The sequence below is a fragment of the Epinephelus moara genome, chromosome 14, assembly GCF_006386435.1.
Source record: "Epinephelus moara isolate mb chromosome 14, YSFRI_EMoa_1.0, whole genome shotgun sequence".
NCBI lineage: Eukaryota > Metazoa > Chordata > Actinopteri > Perciformes > Serranidae > Epinephelus > Epinephelus moara.
In genome coordinates, this window is record NC_065519.1 from 22,655,330 (window position 1) to 22,668,008 (window position 12,679).

Below are 12,679 nucleotides of genomic sequence, written 5' to 3' on the forward strand. Positions count from 1 at the left end.
CCCCAAGGGAGGGCCGGCTTACAAAAGGGGGTGGAGGCTCCAGCATGGAGCAGGATGGCAGAAGAGGAGGGGGGCTTGAGATGTATCAGATGCTGCAGCCTTACCCAAAAAGCAGAAAGGGAGGGGTCGGGTTTAGTTTAAAGGAATACTCCAACCAAAAAGTGATCATTTTTACATCAATTACCCACCCTGTGTTACATTGAGAATGTTAGAATCACCAATTAACCTAACCTGCATGTCTTTGGACTGTGGGAGGAAGCCGGAGTACCCGAGAATGCAAACCTTTCACCTCAGGTTCGAACCAGGAACCCTTTTGCTGTGAGGCAACCATGCTTTTTCTACTCAAATGTTCGTGCAGTCATGCTTTATTTTGTAGACTTTTACTAAAATTGAAACAAAACAGGACAAAAAATTGAATGCTCAATTTTGATTTTATTTCAGAAATGAAAAGTACAGTTCAAAAGTACACAGATAGCTAAGAAAGTCAGTAAAGAAGATCATTTGTATCAATCACAATACAGCAGATCAAAAACAAGAGGCATCATCCTTTGTTAAACCTCACATGGTAGGACGCATAATAGCCGTTGTTGTACATGTAAAGCCTCTGATCGGTGGGATTGTAGTGCAGGTTGACAAAGTTCTCCTGGAACTTCTGAAGGGGAATACTCATGTATTTCTCCTCTCCAGTCTTGGTGTCATATGAGTAATAGATCTCCTCTGTCATCAGATCTCCAGGCCTGGTGGCATACATAACTCCACACACCATGAAAGCATTCCCTACTTGAGGCTTGAAAGCACCAGTGGTCCATTCATCCTCAATACCGAATGATTTCTCATCTATCTTAGCAATGACAATTTTACCCTTGGCCTCCTCTGTGGCATACATTACCCACAATCCTTTCTCATCAGCTGAGAAGTCCAGGTACTGGTTTGGTGAATATGTGTAGGTGAATCTTTCGCTTGCTTTTGTGATTTGTCTGTGACTGTACACAGAGGACGTCAGGTTTAGTTTGGACATTCTGAATGGGTTAGCAGCCTGGTAATACACAGTGTTACCATGAACAATGTAGTTATTACCACTGCCTTGGTAACCTTGTGGCAGAGTGTGGTGTGTGAAGGGGGATCTCTGAATGAGTTTGTCGTAATTAGAATACAAGTAGAACTCATACACAGAGGGGCTGCTGTACGCACCGTACCAGTACATTGACTCATAGCTTCGAACTGGTTTGGAGTCTTTACCCCAGCCCCCATACAGGTACCCTGGGTTCAGATGAGCATTCAGTTGGGTGACAATAGGCTTGCTGACGCTCATTATTCCTGTGTGATTGCAGTTGCCTGGGAAGAAAAGAAAACATTCACTATCACATGCACCTTGCTGACCAGCTACTGCAAAAAAAGAGCTGGCCGATGGTCTCACCAATATCTGGCTTGATGAACTCCTGCTCCTTCTGGCACTCCTGCAGCTTCTTCTGCAGCTTAGCAAACTCAATGCGGATCACCTCCAGGTTGCTCTTGTCGAACGTCTCCAGTTGGTTCACGATGAGGGTCATGTTGTGGATCTGGCACAAACAAACACAGTTACCATTATAACCGGTAAGATGACAGGAGCGGTAAAGTCTTGAGCTTGACCTCTCACCTCAGTGTACAGACTGTCGAGCATGGGCGAGGTGGAGTTGAGGGAGTCTCTGAGCTGAGACACCAGAGCCTCGAACTCTTGGAGCTCAATCCTGAGCAGCTCAAAGTCCAGTTTGATGTAGTTGTCGGGGCTGCTCTCCAGCATGGCCACTCTCACAGTCAGGTCCATCAGTTCTGCCAAGAAGATATCCAGTTTGCCTCCGTCATGGGTGAGCTGGAAGACACACATCCAGCAGTTTGTAAACTGTGAAGCAACTGCTGTCATATAGTTGTAACACTTCCTTACTTAATTTTTATTACACATAATTGCTTCAATATAGAAACATACACAAGACAAAAATAAACCAAAATAAACTAAACTAAAATAGAATAAAATAAAATAAGATAAAATAAAAATTCATTAAAATCAAATTTAAAAAATATCTTTAAATATAGATAAAAATAATAATCTATCAAAAAATGTTTTTCCTGTAGGTAGTTATCACTAGGGATGTAACAATCTGGATACATAGTATATCAATACTCAATTTATTGATATACAATCCAATATTATCAGTGAAAGTAAAAACATAAAAACATATTGTCATCTTTAAGTTACACCTTTATTTTGAAATGTAACTGTCCAAGTGTACCTCTTTTCTTAACACTGAATCAGTGCTAGTGTCCTATAGCACCAGGCAGACAATGATAAGCAGCAAAGGAAAAGACAATGAGGATATTTACTGATATCCTATATTGATTGCAGACCCCTGAACTGAATCGAATCAAAATTGAATCAGCTTGTAGAATCATCAAATATTGTATTGTCCCTGAAAGAATGAGCATAATATTGTGTCATGACGTCACTTGTGATTTACAGCTATAGTAATCACCAGTGTCCAACTTCATCCTACAGTATGGTCAACATAATATTTTATCTTCAACAACTTAACCACAAAACAGGAATGATGTAAACGTTATTCTGTATTAATTTTTACTCTAAACAGTCTGTGGCTGATTATGGTTCTCAGTAACATTTTGAATGGTTGATTGTTGCAACAGCACATTGTATATTTTAGAAAATTATACTATTATAATAGATTATTATAGATTACTTGGTCTGACAGCAAATAAAAAAGAATATCAGAATGCATTTTGTATGCCAAATATGTTGGCACATACAAGGTTTCTGACTCTGATTGCCCATGCCTTTTACTAAAAGATAGAGAGCAAATGCACAGGCAAATACAATGTAGAAATACAAATCAAATAAGACAAGAAAACCAAACAAAGACAACATATATATATATATATATATATATATATATATATATATATATATATAGTGTCAAAGTATCATATATAGTATCTATATACAGATAAAACTACACATGTAATTCCCTTTCATGATGTATTTACTTTTGTGGTTCAATTTTCATTTTTTCAATTTTCATTTTTTCTTTTACTTATGATATATTTGTTGGATTTCAGATTCTTCTTGAAAAAAATCTAACCAAAATATGGCTTAGTCATCTGACACACTTGCTCAAAACTTCTAAACATCATGAAAAACTCTGGCTATGGTGTGTCATACTTACTTTATTCATGTGGATCTCCACCTCCAGCCTCAGGTCAGTGGTAACCTGCTGCATGTGTTCCACTCGGTCAGCGGGGAAGTTGCTGTCAGGCAGGAACACACTGCAAACACACTCATCTCTTCCACCAGATGTGGTCACGTTCCCTGACTCCCAGTCTTCCACCGGCTGCAAGGAAACTCAGTTATCTTATTAAGATACTACACAGAACACATTTTAATAAGGACTAGCAGTCATCTTTGAAACTTACGAGCCAAGCCAGCGCAGGGCTCAGTATGGGAAGGAGAAGCAGCAGAGTCAGAGGCATTGTGTATCTGCTGGCAGGATGTCTGCTTGCTATTCTGATCGAAGGGTTTTTCACCTCTATTCAGCCAACAGAGAGCGTGTGACGTCATCCCACAGTAATAGCTATTTTACTAGCATCCTTGAGATCAGTGCAGGTGTGCATGTTAAACACACTGTCCTGGGATTACTACATAATGATACATGATTGGGTTTATTCCTCTGAGAAATTTTAGTTTATTTAGTGACTGAAAAAGACGTAAGGATGGAAATATTAACTGCTGAAAAACTCTGGAACATTTTAGTTTTGTTTTTATGTAAGACAATACTTTGCTGGTGAAAACAAAGTGCACTAAATATTAAAAAATGAAACACAATTAAGTGTTTCATTTGACAGAGGCACCACATATGTAAAAAAGTGTTTTTATGTGAAGCAATGATTATCTGTTATCTCACGCTACAGTGTGACAAATAAATAGGGGGAAGGTCTCACGCACTTTTATGATGCTGAGAACCAACATGTGGCCTGAAGTGGCACGATGATTACAAGCTCACTATACAACAGAGCTGTTATGCATTCAGAGTTTATACTTAAATCAGGAGCAAAATACACAATTTTTTGCCTAGACTTGTGATATTTGATTGTCAATTTCTCTTTTCACTCAGTTGGTATTTTGATTAGCTGGAGCTAATTGCTTTAAAATTAATCTTAAGCTTTCATTACACCCTGGAGAAAAACTTAAAATGCTATATAAGTGTAGCAAAGCAACTTATTCTTGATTCATGCTGTCCCTCTGGATTGGAAAAGCAGACACTACCATGAGCATTGTTTCTCCTCTGTGCAAGCAGAAGAGAGCAATAACTGCACGTTGACCTTGACACTGTTGTGTGATCATTAAAAGATACAATGACTGATTACACTTCTCTGCTACAGTACCTGCACCTTCTCTACTTGACTTTATATCTTTAACATGTTGTGTAGCTCTGTTCTTTTGATACTGTTGTCCTTATATTATATTTGAGTGACATTTGGACATCAGCTCTGGCAACTTTACCCTTGGATCCATTATTCAATTTGATTGTAAATCCTGTTCAACCTCTGATGTAAACTGACTTTTGTTTTTGGTAACCATATTTCTATAGGTTGACCTTTTTCCCCCTTTTGCATTAATTATGGAGAAGACTTAGAATCAAGTAACTGAAATATTGTGTTGGCAATGCATCACACATCTACTTCTATACATAAAGGTTATCACATGTCAATTACAAATGCATATAGAAAAGAAATGTGTACCCATGAAAACCCCAAATAAGTATGTTGGTGCACTGTGCCCAAGCCAAAACTCTTAATAAAATTTGATCACAGCTTATTATAAGTAATTTTCCAACTTCAATTTAAATATCATATGATCCTAATTACAACAGTTATATAATAGATTGACTGATGTGTATTTGGCTTATGTGTCTGTCCAATTTTAAATCTAATGAAGATACAGCTGGTTTTTAATCATGATCTTTTCCGCTTATTGTGTGTATCAGTTAATTTGTGATAGTTTTATTTTATGAACAGAAAGTTAAAAGAATTTCACACAGTTTCAATGCTTCGGTCTGATTTTATTCAGGAAAAGACAGTAGAAAGTCTATGTGTGACAATACATAGCTTTATAGAGCTCCAGTGACAAAGTGAGTAAATACAGATCAATCGTATCAATCACAATACGACAGATCACAAAGCAGAGGGATCATTCTCTGTTAAACTTCACATTGTAGGTCACATAGTAGCCGTTGTTGTACATGTAGAGCTTCTGATCGGTGGGATTGTAGTCCAGGTTGGTGTATTTCTCCTGGAACTTCTGGAAGCGGACGTTGAGGTGTTTCTCCTGCTTGGTCTTCGTGTCGAATGCGTAGTAGATCTCCTCTGTGTTCAGATCCACCGACCTGGTGGCGTACATGACTCCACAGGCCATGAAAGCGTTGCCGGCCAACTGCTTGAACACACCAGTGTTCCACTGGTCCTCAATGCCAAACGATTTCTCATCTATTTTAGCGAGGATGATTTTACCTTTGCTCTCCTCTGAGGCATACATTACCCACAAGCCATTCTCATCAGCAGCAAAGTCAATGTTCTGATGGTCTGAGTAACTGTACGAGAACCTTTGACTGGCATCTGCGATTACTCTGTACTCATATTTGGAACTGGTCAGATTCAGTTTGCTCATACTGAAAGGTGTGTTGTGCTGGTAGTATATGGTGTTACCGTGAACAATGTAGTTGTTACCAGTACCCTCCCACCCACTTGGTAAGTCATGGTGTTTGAATGCGGACCTCAGAATCAGCTTTTCATAGTCGGAGTACAAATAGAAGTCATACACATTGGGACTGGTGTATGCACCGTAGAAGTACATTGATTCATAGCCTCTAACAGGTTTGGAGTCTTTTCCCCAGCCCCCATACTGGTAACCTGCACTCAGATGAGCATTCAGTTGGATGACAGTAGGCTTGCTGACCGCCATGATTCCTGTGTGATTGCAGTTGCCTGGGAAGAAAAGAAAAATGTTAATATTTGGTGAGAATATCTGATTTTTAAACTGTTCTCCACAATCATCTGACTAGCTGTCTTACCAATATCTGGCTTGATGAACTCCTGCTCCTTCTGGCACTCCTGCAGCTTCTTCTGCAGCTTAGCAAACTCAATGCGGATCACCTCCAGGTTGCTCTTGTCGAACGTCTCCAGTTGGTTCACAATGAGGGTCATGTTGCGGATCTGGGAATAAACACATGAATCAAATGCAATATTCCAACAATGAAGAAAGCTGCGTTATTTGCAAGTAGGTTGAAAATGGTTCTGTTACCTCAGTATGCAGGCTGTCAAACATGGGCGAGGTGGAGTTGAGGGAGTCTTTGAGCTGAGACACCAGAGCCTCAAACTCTCGGAGCTCAACCCTGAGTATCTCGAAGTCCAGTTTGATGTATTTGTCGGGACTGCTCTCCAGCATGGCCACTCTCACAGTTAGGTCCATCAGCTCCTTCAAGTAGACCTCCAAGTTGCCCTCGTAGCTCACCATCTGAGGGAGTGAATAAACACGAATCAGTACGGTGACGTCTCAGCAAAATGTTTAAATGAGTAAACGCTGTGGAACCCTTCAGTCTTACTGCACCTTTTTCACTTGAATATCCACCTCCAGGATCAGATCCTTGCTGACCTGCTGCATGTGCTGAACCCGGTCGGCAGGGAAGGTGGTTTCAGGCACGTACACATGACAAACACACTGACCTGCCTCGCCCACTGACACAGTCACATTGCCAGACTCCCATTCATTTAATGGCTGAAAAGACAAAAAACCATTAAGACTGATTATGATGAATGACAGATGCACCTGTATGTTTCAACAGAAAATAAGCGTCACTTACAATCCATGCCAAAGCAGGACTGAGCAGCAGCAGCAGCGGCAGCACAACTGGAATCATCTTGTCTCAGTTTACCTCTCAAATGTCTCCTTGGTGGCCTCATCGTTGGGTTTTTAAAGACAGCTCTTATCACGTCATCTCAAACACCTTCTCTTCCGCCATAGTTGTTATTTGAGCTGTCTGGAACTTCAACGCAAGAACAGATGTTTATTCTCAAGTACCGTATGAGTTATGGCTTCATCCTTGTTTGCTCACAATAACTTGTGCTCTGAACATGGGATGCGAATGAGAAAAGTGCCATATGTAGTGAATTGTGGCGTCATCTTGTAATATTTATGGCCTGTTAGCTAAGTGTTAAAAGCGGTCATCGTATCCACAGGTGGACACTGTCTCAGGCTTGATCTAATCCAAACAGACCACTTTTATCAATGATTTATCTTGCTATCATCATCTGTAGTGGTCAGGTCTCACTGTGTCATGAATGAAAGAGTCAAATATCCTCCTTGTATTGTTTCCTCATCCACATGGTTAATTGTGTAATCTCATGCATGTGACTTGGGTGGTGCTTTTGAACAGTGCGGTTCATGAGTCGGAGATACTGTGCCACAAGGGAACAACTTGTGAAATCCTGACTCAAACCCCAGGAAATCACTATGCACAAGCAAGTTTTATTCACTTGAGTGTCAACTTTGAAAAAACAATTCAGCTGTACAGAAGGAAGTTTGAAGTTATGGCCATGATAAACATAAAAGTCTAAAAGTGAGCGTCTGTAATGAAAAGAAAACATTATGTATTTTAATCTGGAATCAAAATGTTTTAAAGGTTTGCATTCAAATCAGCAGGAGTTACCATCTAAACAGAAAGTAGTGGAAAATGTGGTGTTTGCTTTAAGCAGACATGATTCCCTCTCCAAATATTGCATATACCTGCATGTCCCCTTAAATCTGCCTCTACATCAGTCCAGCTGCCAGAGGGAAATGTTAGCATTGTGCATTACTGCAAACCGTGGATACGTTACATTTTCACATTTTATACATATCATATCAACGTTCCTAAAGTAATATTTATGAGCTGGCTGTGTCATCAGGAGGTGGAAGGGATAGTAGTGCAGGGGTAGGCAACCTGTGGCTCCGGAGCCACATGTGGCTCTTTAGCCCCTGTCCAGTGGCTCCTTGAGCCTTTGAGAAAATAATTCTATGGAAATTCATTCTATGAATCCAAATTTTGCTGAACCTCGATAGCAGTGGCTGGTTAGCTATGGATGCCAAATCCAAAAAAGTAAATTGAATAAAATAGAGAATGTAGTAGTGCGTGGACAGATTTGTTTGCTCTCACTGCCAGCTCTGCAAAATTTAAGTACCAAATAATCATAAATAGTGCCCTGCACAGTGTCCACCTTGTGGTAACACATATTAACAAATGCTTATTTAGACCATAAGTATACGCTAATTTAGACTTAATAGGCTATTTACCTTGATTATAAGGCTCAAACATGTTTTGCGGCTCCACACAGATTTTTTCAAATTATTCTTGGTCAAAAATGGATCTTTTAATGGCAAAGGTTGCAGACCCCTGGGATAGTGGATGGTGTGTCACCTAAGTGAGACACCTGCCAAGCTGCAGACCACCGTCTTAGATAAACAACACAAACTGGTTGTGTTTTCGCGACCAGCTGCTGTTTTTCCACTAAGTTTCGCCATGAAAAGCAGTTGTTTATTCCCTGCCAGGATAGTGGTTGTTTTTTTTTTCTAAAACAAGCCATCATTTTTAGTGAAACACTGCTGCATTTCCAGGCAGTAATGTGCCCCCAAAACTGGGCATTTCAAGTCAAAACACAATCTTTTCCTAATCAAAGGCAAGTGTTTTTAGTGCCTACACTTAATCACATGTAAGTCACAGTTTCAGTGTATCCACTACATAGTAATGTACAAATGTATGCGTGGTTTGTTGAACTGTACGGTGCCCGCATTTTCTCTGGCGTATGGGTTGTCTACACACACACACGTGAAAAATTAATGGGGAAAAACATAAAATATGAGTTCAGCCACGTGATGACTGCAGATTCGTCTGTACAGGACATGAGAGGTCACTGAATATTTTATGAACCTCACATGCCTTTTTCACAGCAGGCATTTTGACATGTTAGCAGGAAAATCAAAGGTGCAATTATTAATTGATTATGAGTGCATTACATTTAGGTGTGCGTGTCACTGTTGTTGTGCATGCTGGCTCACTGTCTCAATATCTTATGGGGACACTTCAGTGATTAATGTCATTAGTAACACTTGTGTAACGTTCATCCTGGACTACAGTGGAAATAAGTTTTCCATTTTATTGTGTAATCTTTCAGTCAATCAAGGCACACCACATCACCGCAGTTCACAATATGATAACATAACTAACATATTATTGCTGATAGTTCACTGCTGCTTTGTCCCTCTCCTATTGGACTGTCACCTATTGATGTGTTCTACAAAAATATATGAATAGTGAGATGCCAAAGATAGATAAGCATTAGGTGAGTATCATAGTAGGTTGGATTTTATTATTTTCTTTTTCTAATTTACTTGGTGGGACAGTGGTCTTTTACCTGTCAAAAACAGACTTTTTTTCACAGCAGCCATTTTGACTTGTCATAGTAGGAAATGCACAGGTCTTAATAACAACATTAACAATGGCTCTGTTATATTCAAGTGTCCCAGTAAACCATTACAATGTGACAGTGAGCCAGCATGTACAATATCAGGTCCCTGAAAGTGAAGCAGATAAATAATTCAGCCTGTAATAATGTCATTATTTTCATCAGTGCTTTTACTATTTTGACATGTAAAGATGTCTTGTGAACAAGGCCTAGTCCAAAACTGTTGCAACAGCAATCTAGCCACTTTGGACTATGGCTGCAGGCTGAAAATGGGTAGTTTGTAGGCACATCAGGAAAATGAAGAATGCAAAAATCAATATAGTAAATTGATTTATTGATCCTGCAATGTGTTGCACATGCTTCAAAATGCTTATCTAATTGTGGGAATGAATTCCTCCTTTTGTGTGGATGTTTATGGAAGTTACTTATAATGTAAGATCAAGATCAAGTCTTTAAACAATTTTTTAAATATAGATCAGAATCCAGTTCTGCATTTCTAAATGTCAGATATGTACAAATGCCAACTGAGTCATGAGTAGTAGCATGATCCTACCACCATAAACAATACTTCAATTTGAATGTGTGTGAGGCACTAGAATGAGTGTGTGAAGGGAGTGAGGTGAATTAATAATCGTTACAAAATAATGCACTCTTCATGAACATTTACACAAGGACACACATGACACTTTTTCGATGCTTGAGATAATTTATTGGCGATCAAGAATAAGGATGCGCTACATGAACTACAAGGGAAAAAGAGAGATACAATCATTGTTTCATTCATAAGTGTGTGTGATACTTCATTAAATCACAGATGACATTTTAGGAAAGGAGAAATGGTGGTTCCACCGTGGCTGTAACTGTGTGGTTGAACCACAGATGGTAGTTAACATAGTAGCCATCATTGTACATGTAGAGCTTCTGGTCAGTGGGATTGTAGTCCAGGTTGGAAAACTTATCCTGGAACCTCTCAAAGGGAATGTTGATGTAGCTCTCTTTTTGGGTGTTGGTGTCATACTTGTAAAAGATCTCTTCAGTTTGGATGTCAATTGTTCTGACTGCATATAGAACGCCACACACCATGAAGGCATTGCTCACCCCTGGCTTATAGACACTAGTCTGCCATTCCTCCTCAACCCCAAAAGATGGCTCGTTTATTTTAGCAATGACCATCCGGCCACTGGACTCCTCTGTGGCGTAGGTCACCCACAGGCCGCTCTCATCAGCAGCAAAGTCAAAGTTCTGATTGGGGGAGCTGGTGTAAGAAAACCTGGTGCTAGCCCTAGGAATCACCCTGGACTCATATTTCATGGTGGTGAAATTCAGTTTGGCCAACCCGAACGGGTTGTTGATCTGATAATACAGTGTGTTATCGCGGATTACAAAATTGTTCCCTGTGCCATACCAGCTGCTGTGTAAGTTGTGATGCTGGAAATGGTTTCTCAAAATGAGGTTCTTATAGTTAGTGTAGAACCTAATGTCAACAATGGAGCCACTGGTGTACCCGGAGTACCAGTACATGGACTCTCTGTCGGGGACAGGCTTCGAATCTTTTCCCCAAGCTCCGTATTTGTAGCCAGCGTTGAGATGGGCGTTCAGCTGGCTCACGATGGGCTTGCTGACCTTGATGATGCCTGTGTGTGCACAAGAACCTGCAAAGAGAGAGGAGAAATTAGAGTCCAAGGAGGGTTTAGGTTAGATGGGGATATCAGCAGGGCTGGCCCTAAGTTGGATTTGGTCTGGGGGGTCCCTTCATTGTATCGTGTTCACAGGGAACTAAACCAACTTGTGCATTGGAAATATTAGTTTAAGCACACATAATACAAACAAGCATGTAAAGACTGAAGTGAGATTTATTAGCAGCAACACTTTCTTTGAATAGACTACAGTAAATATGGTATTGGCATTACCTATTTACCCTGTGAATATGGTTTTTTTTACCTCAAATTTTTCAATTAGACTTAGAAATACTCACTTAACCTACCTACCTAAATTGTCCCTTGCTCCTGTCTCTGAGCTTTTTGTTTTATCACCATTTATTGACAAAAATGATACGAAATGTTGTCAGTTTATGTTTAGAAAGTTAAATTTTCATTTCATTATCATCATTATCATCTATCATCTAGGGTCTGGGCCCTTAGCAGCTGCTTGTATTGCTTAATGAGTCAGCCAGCTCTGCATATCAGTGTGAATGAGCTTACCAATGTTGGGGTTGAAAAGCTCCTGGTGGCGTCTCTCGCACTCCTCTAGCTGCAGCTGCACCTTGATGTACTCCCGACGCGTCGCCAGAACCAGATTCTTGTCGTAGGTCTTTTCCAGCTTGTTCAGGGTCTCCACCATGACTGTGACCTGTGAATAAACACATGGTTTGCCAGTGGATTCACATTATGTTTTGTTAATGCTGTGACCGCCATCATCAGGACTTACCTCTACGCGCACAGACTCGAAGACAGTGGTGGAGCCTTTGATGGAGAGCTGTAGCTCTTTGATCAGAGCCTCCACTTGTTTGATCTTCACCTTCATCTCATCCATGTCGGCATCGTTGTAGGCATCGGGTTTCTTCTCCATTATTTCTATTTCTGCCGTCAGCCTTATTATCCTTTCTGAGTATGCTGTCAGTTTGGTCTCGTAGTCCTCCAGCTGAAATAAAGTCATTACAAAGAGGATTATACACATTCTTGCCTGTCTCAAATATGTTATCATCTTTTGCACGTGCCTCAAATATGCCTGAGCACCTTGCCCATCTCCAGCTCCAGTTTGTGTGTGATCTCCCCTGCCGTCTGCTCCACAACCACCAGGTCTCTAACAGGAAAGGTAGTACTGGGCAAGAAGGCATCACAAGTGCACCTGTCCCCGCTTTCACCTCCTGTCCCATTCCCCGCATTCCCCTCGCTCCACAGGCCTACACGCTGAAACACATGAACATAGTAGATTAGCTTACCTCGAATGTGAAAGCATCAAAGAGTAAAATGGAATCAGTTGGTCAAAGTAATGCCATACATACCCCCCAGGCCAACGTGGAGCTCAGCAGAGCTAAGAAATACAGTGAGCCGATCATTCTTGGTGCAGTCAGAGTTGTTATGATTGAGATAGCTGGATCCTCGGGGCTTATATAGCCTGTCTCAACATCTTGCAGGTT

General features: G+C 40.5%; 3 protein-coding genes across 3 annotated transcripts; all 3 read right to left on the bottom strand.

Annotated features, from left to right (window-relative positions):
* Positions 1-541: 541 nt before the first annotated feature.
* On the bottom strand, positions 542-3,522 carry LOC126401193 (olfactomedin-4-like). Its single transcript, XM_050062310.1, has 5 exons — positions 3,460-3,522; positions 3,213-3,377; positions 1,637-1,849; positions 1,418-1,559; positions 542-1,335 (listed from the first exon to the last, which is right to left on the bottom strand). The coding sequence occupies exons 1-5, from the start codon at positions 3,514-3,516 to the stop codon at positions 542-544; spliced, it is 1,371 nt and encodes a 456-aa protein (XP_049918267.1). The 5' UTR covers positions 3,517-3,522.
* Positions 3,523-5,100: 1,578 nt separating this feature from the next.
* LOC126400987 (olfactomedin-4-like) lies at positions 5,101-6,975 on the bottom strand. The gene is made up of 5 exons (XM_050062007.1): positions 6,903-6,975; positions 6,650-6,817; positions 6,344-6,556; positions 6,114-6,255; positions 5,101-6,027 (listed from the first exon to the last, which is right to left on the bottom strand). The coding sequence occupies exons 1-5, from the start codon at positions 6,957-6,959 to the stop codon at positions 5,234-5,236; spliced, it is 1,374 nt and encodes a 457-aa protein (XP_049917964.1). The 5' UTR covers positions 6,960-6,975; the 3' UTR covers positions 5,101-5,233.
* A 3,271-nt stretch (positions 6,976-10,246) lies between these two features.
* LOC126401015 (olfactomedin-4-like) lies at positions 10,247-12,623 on the bottom strand. The gene is made up of 5 exons (XM_050062052.1): positions 12,545-12,623; positions 12,276-12,449; positions 11,968-12,180; positions 11,742-11,889; positions 10,247-11,192 (listed from the first exon to the last, which is right to left on the bottom strand). The coding sequence occupies exons 1-5, from the start codon at positions 12,596-12,598 to the stop codon at positions 10,363-10,365; spliced, it is 1,419 nt and encodes a 472-aa protein (XP_049918009.1). The 5' UTR covers positions 12,599-12,623; the 3' UTR covers positions 10,247-10,362.
* Between the last annotated feature and the right edge of the window lie 56 nt (positions 12,624-12,679).

Excerpts from the sequence above, each read along its gene's own strand:
- LOC126401193 (XM_050062310.1), bottom strand. The coding sequence starts at position 3,516 with ATGCCTCTGACTCTGCTGCTTCTCCTTCCCATACTGAGCCCTGCGCTG. Across the intron at positions 3,378-3,459 it reads GCCCTGCGCTGGCTTGGCTC|CCGGTGGAAGACTGGGAGTC; the intron begins GTAAGTTTCAAA and ends GTTTCCTTGCAG. Across the intron at positions 1,560-1,636 it reads TCGACAGTCTGTACACTGAG|ATCCACAACATGACCCTCAT; the intron begins GTGAGAGGTCAA and ends TGTTTGTGCCAG.
- LOC126400987 (XM_050062007.1), bottom strand. The coding sequence starts at position 6,959 with ATGATTCCAGTTGTGCTGCCGCTGCTGCTGCTGCTCAGTCCTGCTTTG. Across the intron at positions 6,557-6,649 it reads TGGATATTCAAGTGAAAAAG|ATGGTGAGCTACGAGGGCAA; the intron begins GTGCAGTAAGAC and ends TCACTCCCTCAG. Across the intron at positions 6,256-6,343 it reads TTGACAGCCTGCATACTGAG|ATCCGCAACATGACCCTCAT; the intron begins GTAACAGAACCA and ends GTTTATTCCCAG.
- LOC126401015 (XM_050062052.1), bottom strand. The coding sequence starts at position 12,598 with ATGATCGGCTCACTGTATTTCTTAGCTCTGCTGAGCTCCACGTTGGCC. Across the intron at positions 12,450-12,544 it reads GCTCCACGTTGGCCTGGGGG|CGTGTAGGCCTGTGGAGCGA; the intron begins GTATGTATGGCA and ends CATGTGTTTCAG. Across the intron at positions 12,181-12,275 it reads TGGAGCTGGAGATGGGCAAG|CTGGAGGACTACGAGACCAA; the intron begins GTGCTCAGGCAT and ends ACTTTATTTCAG.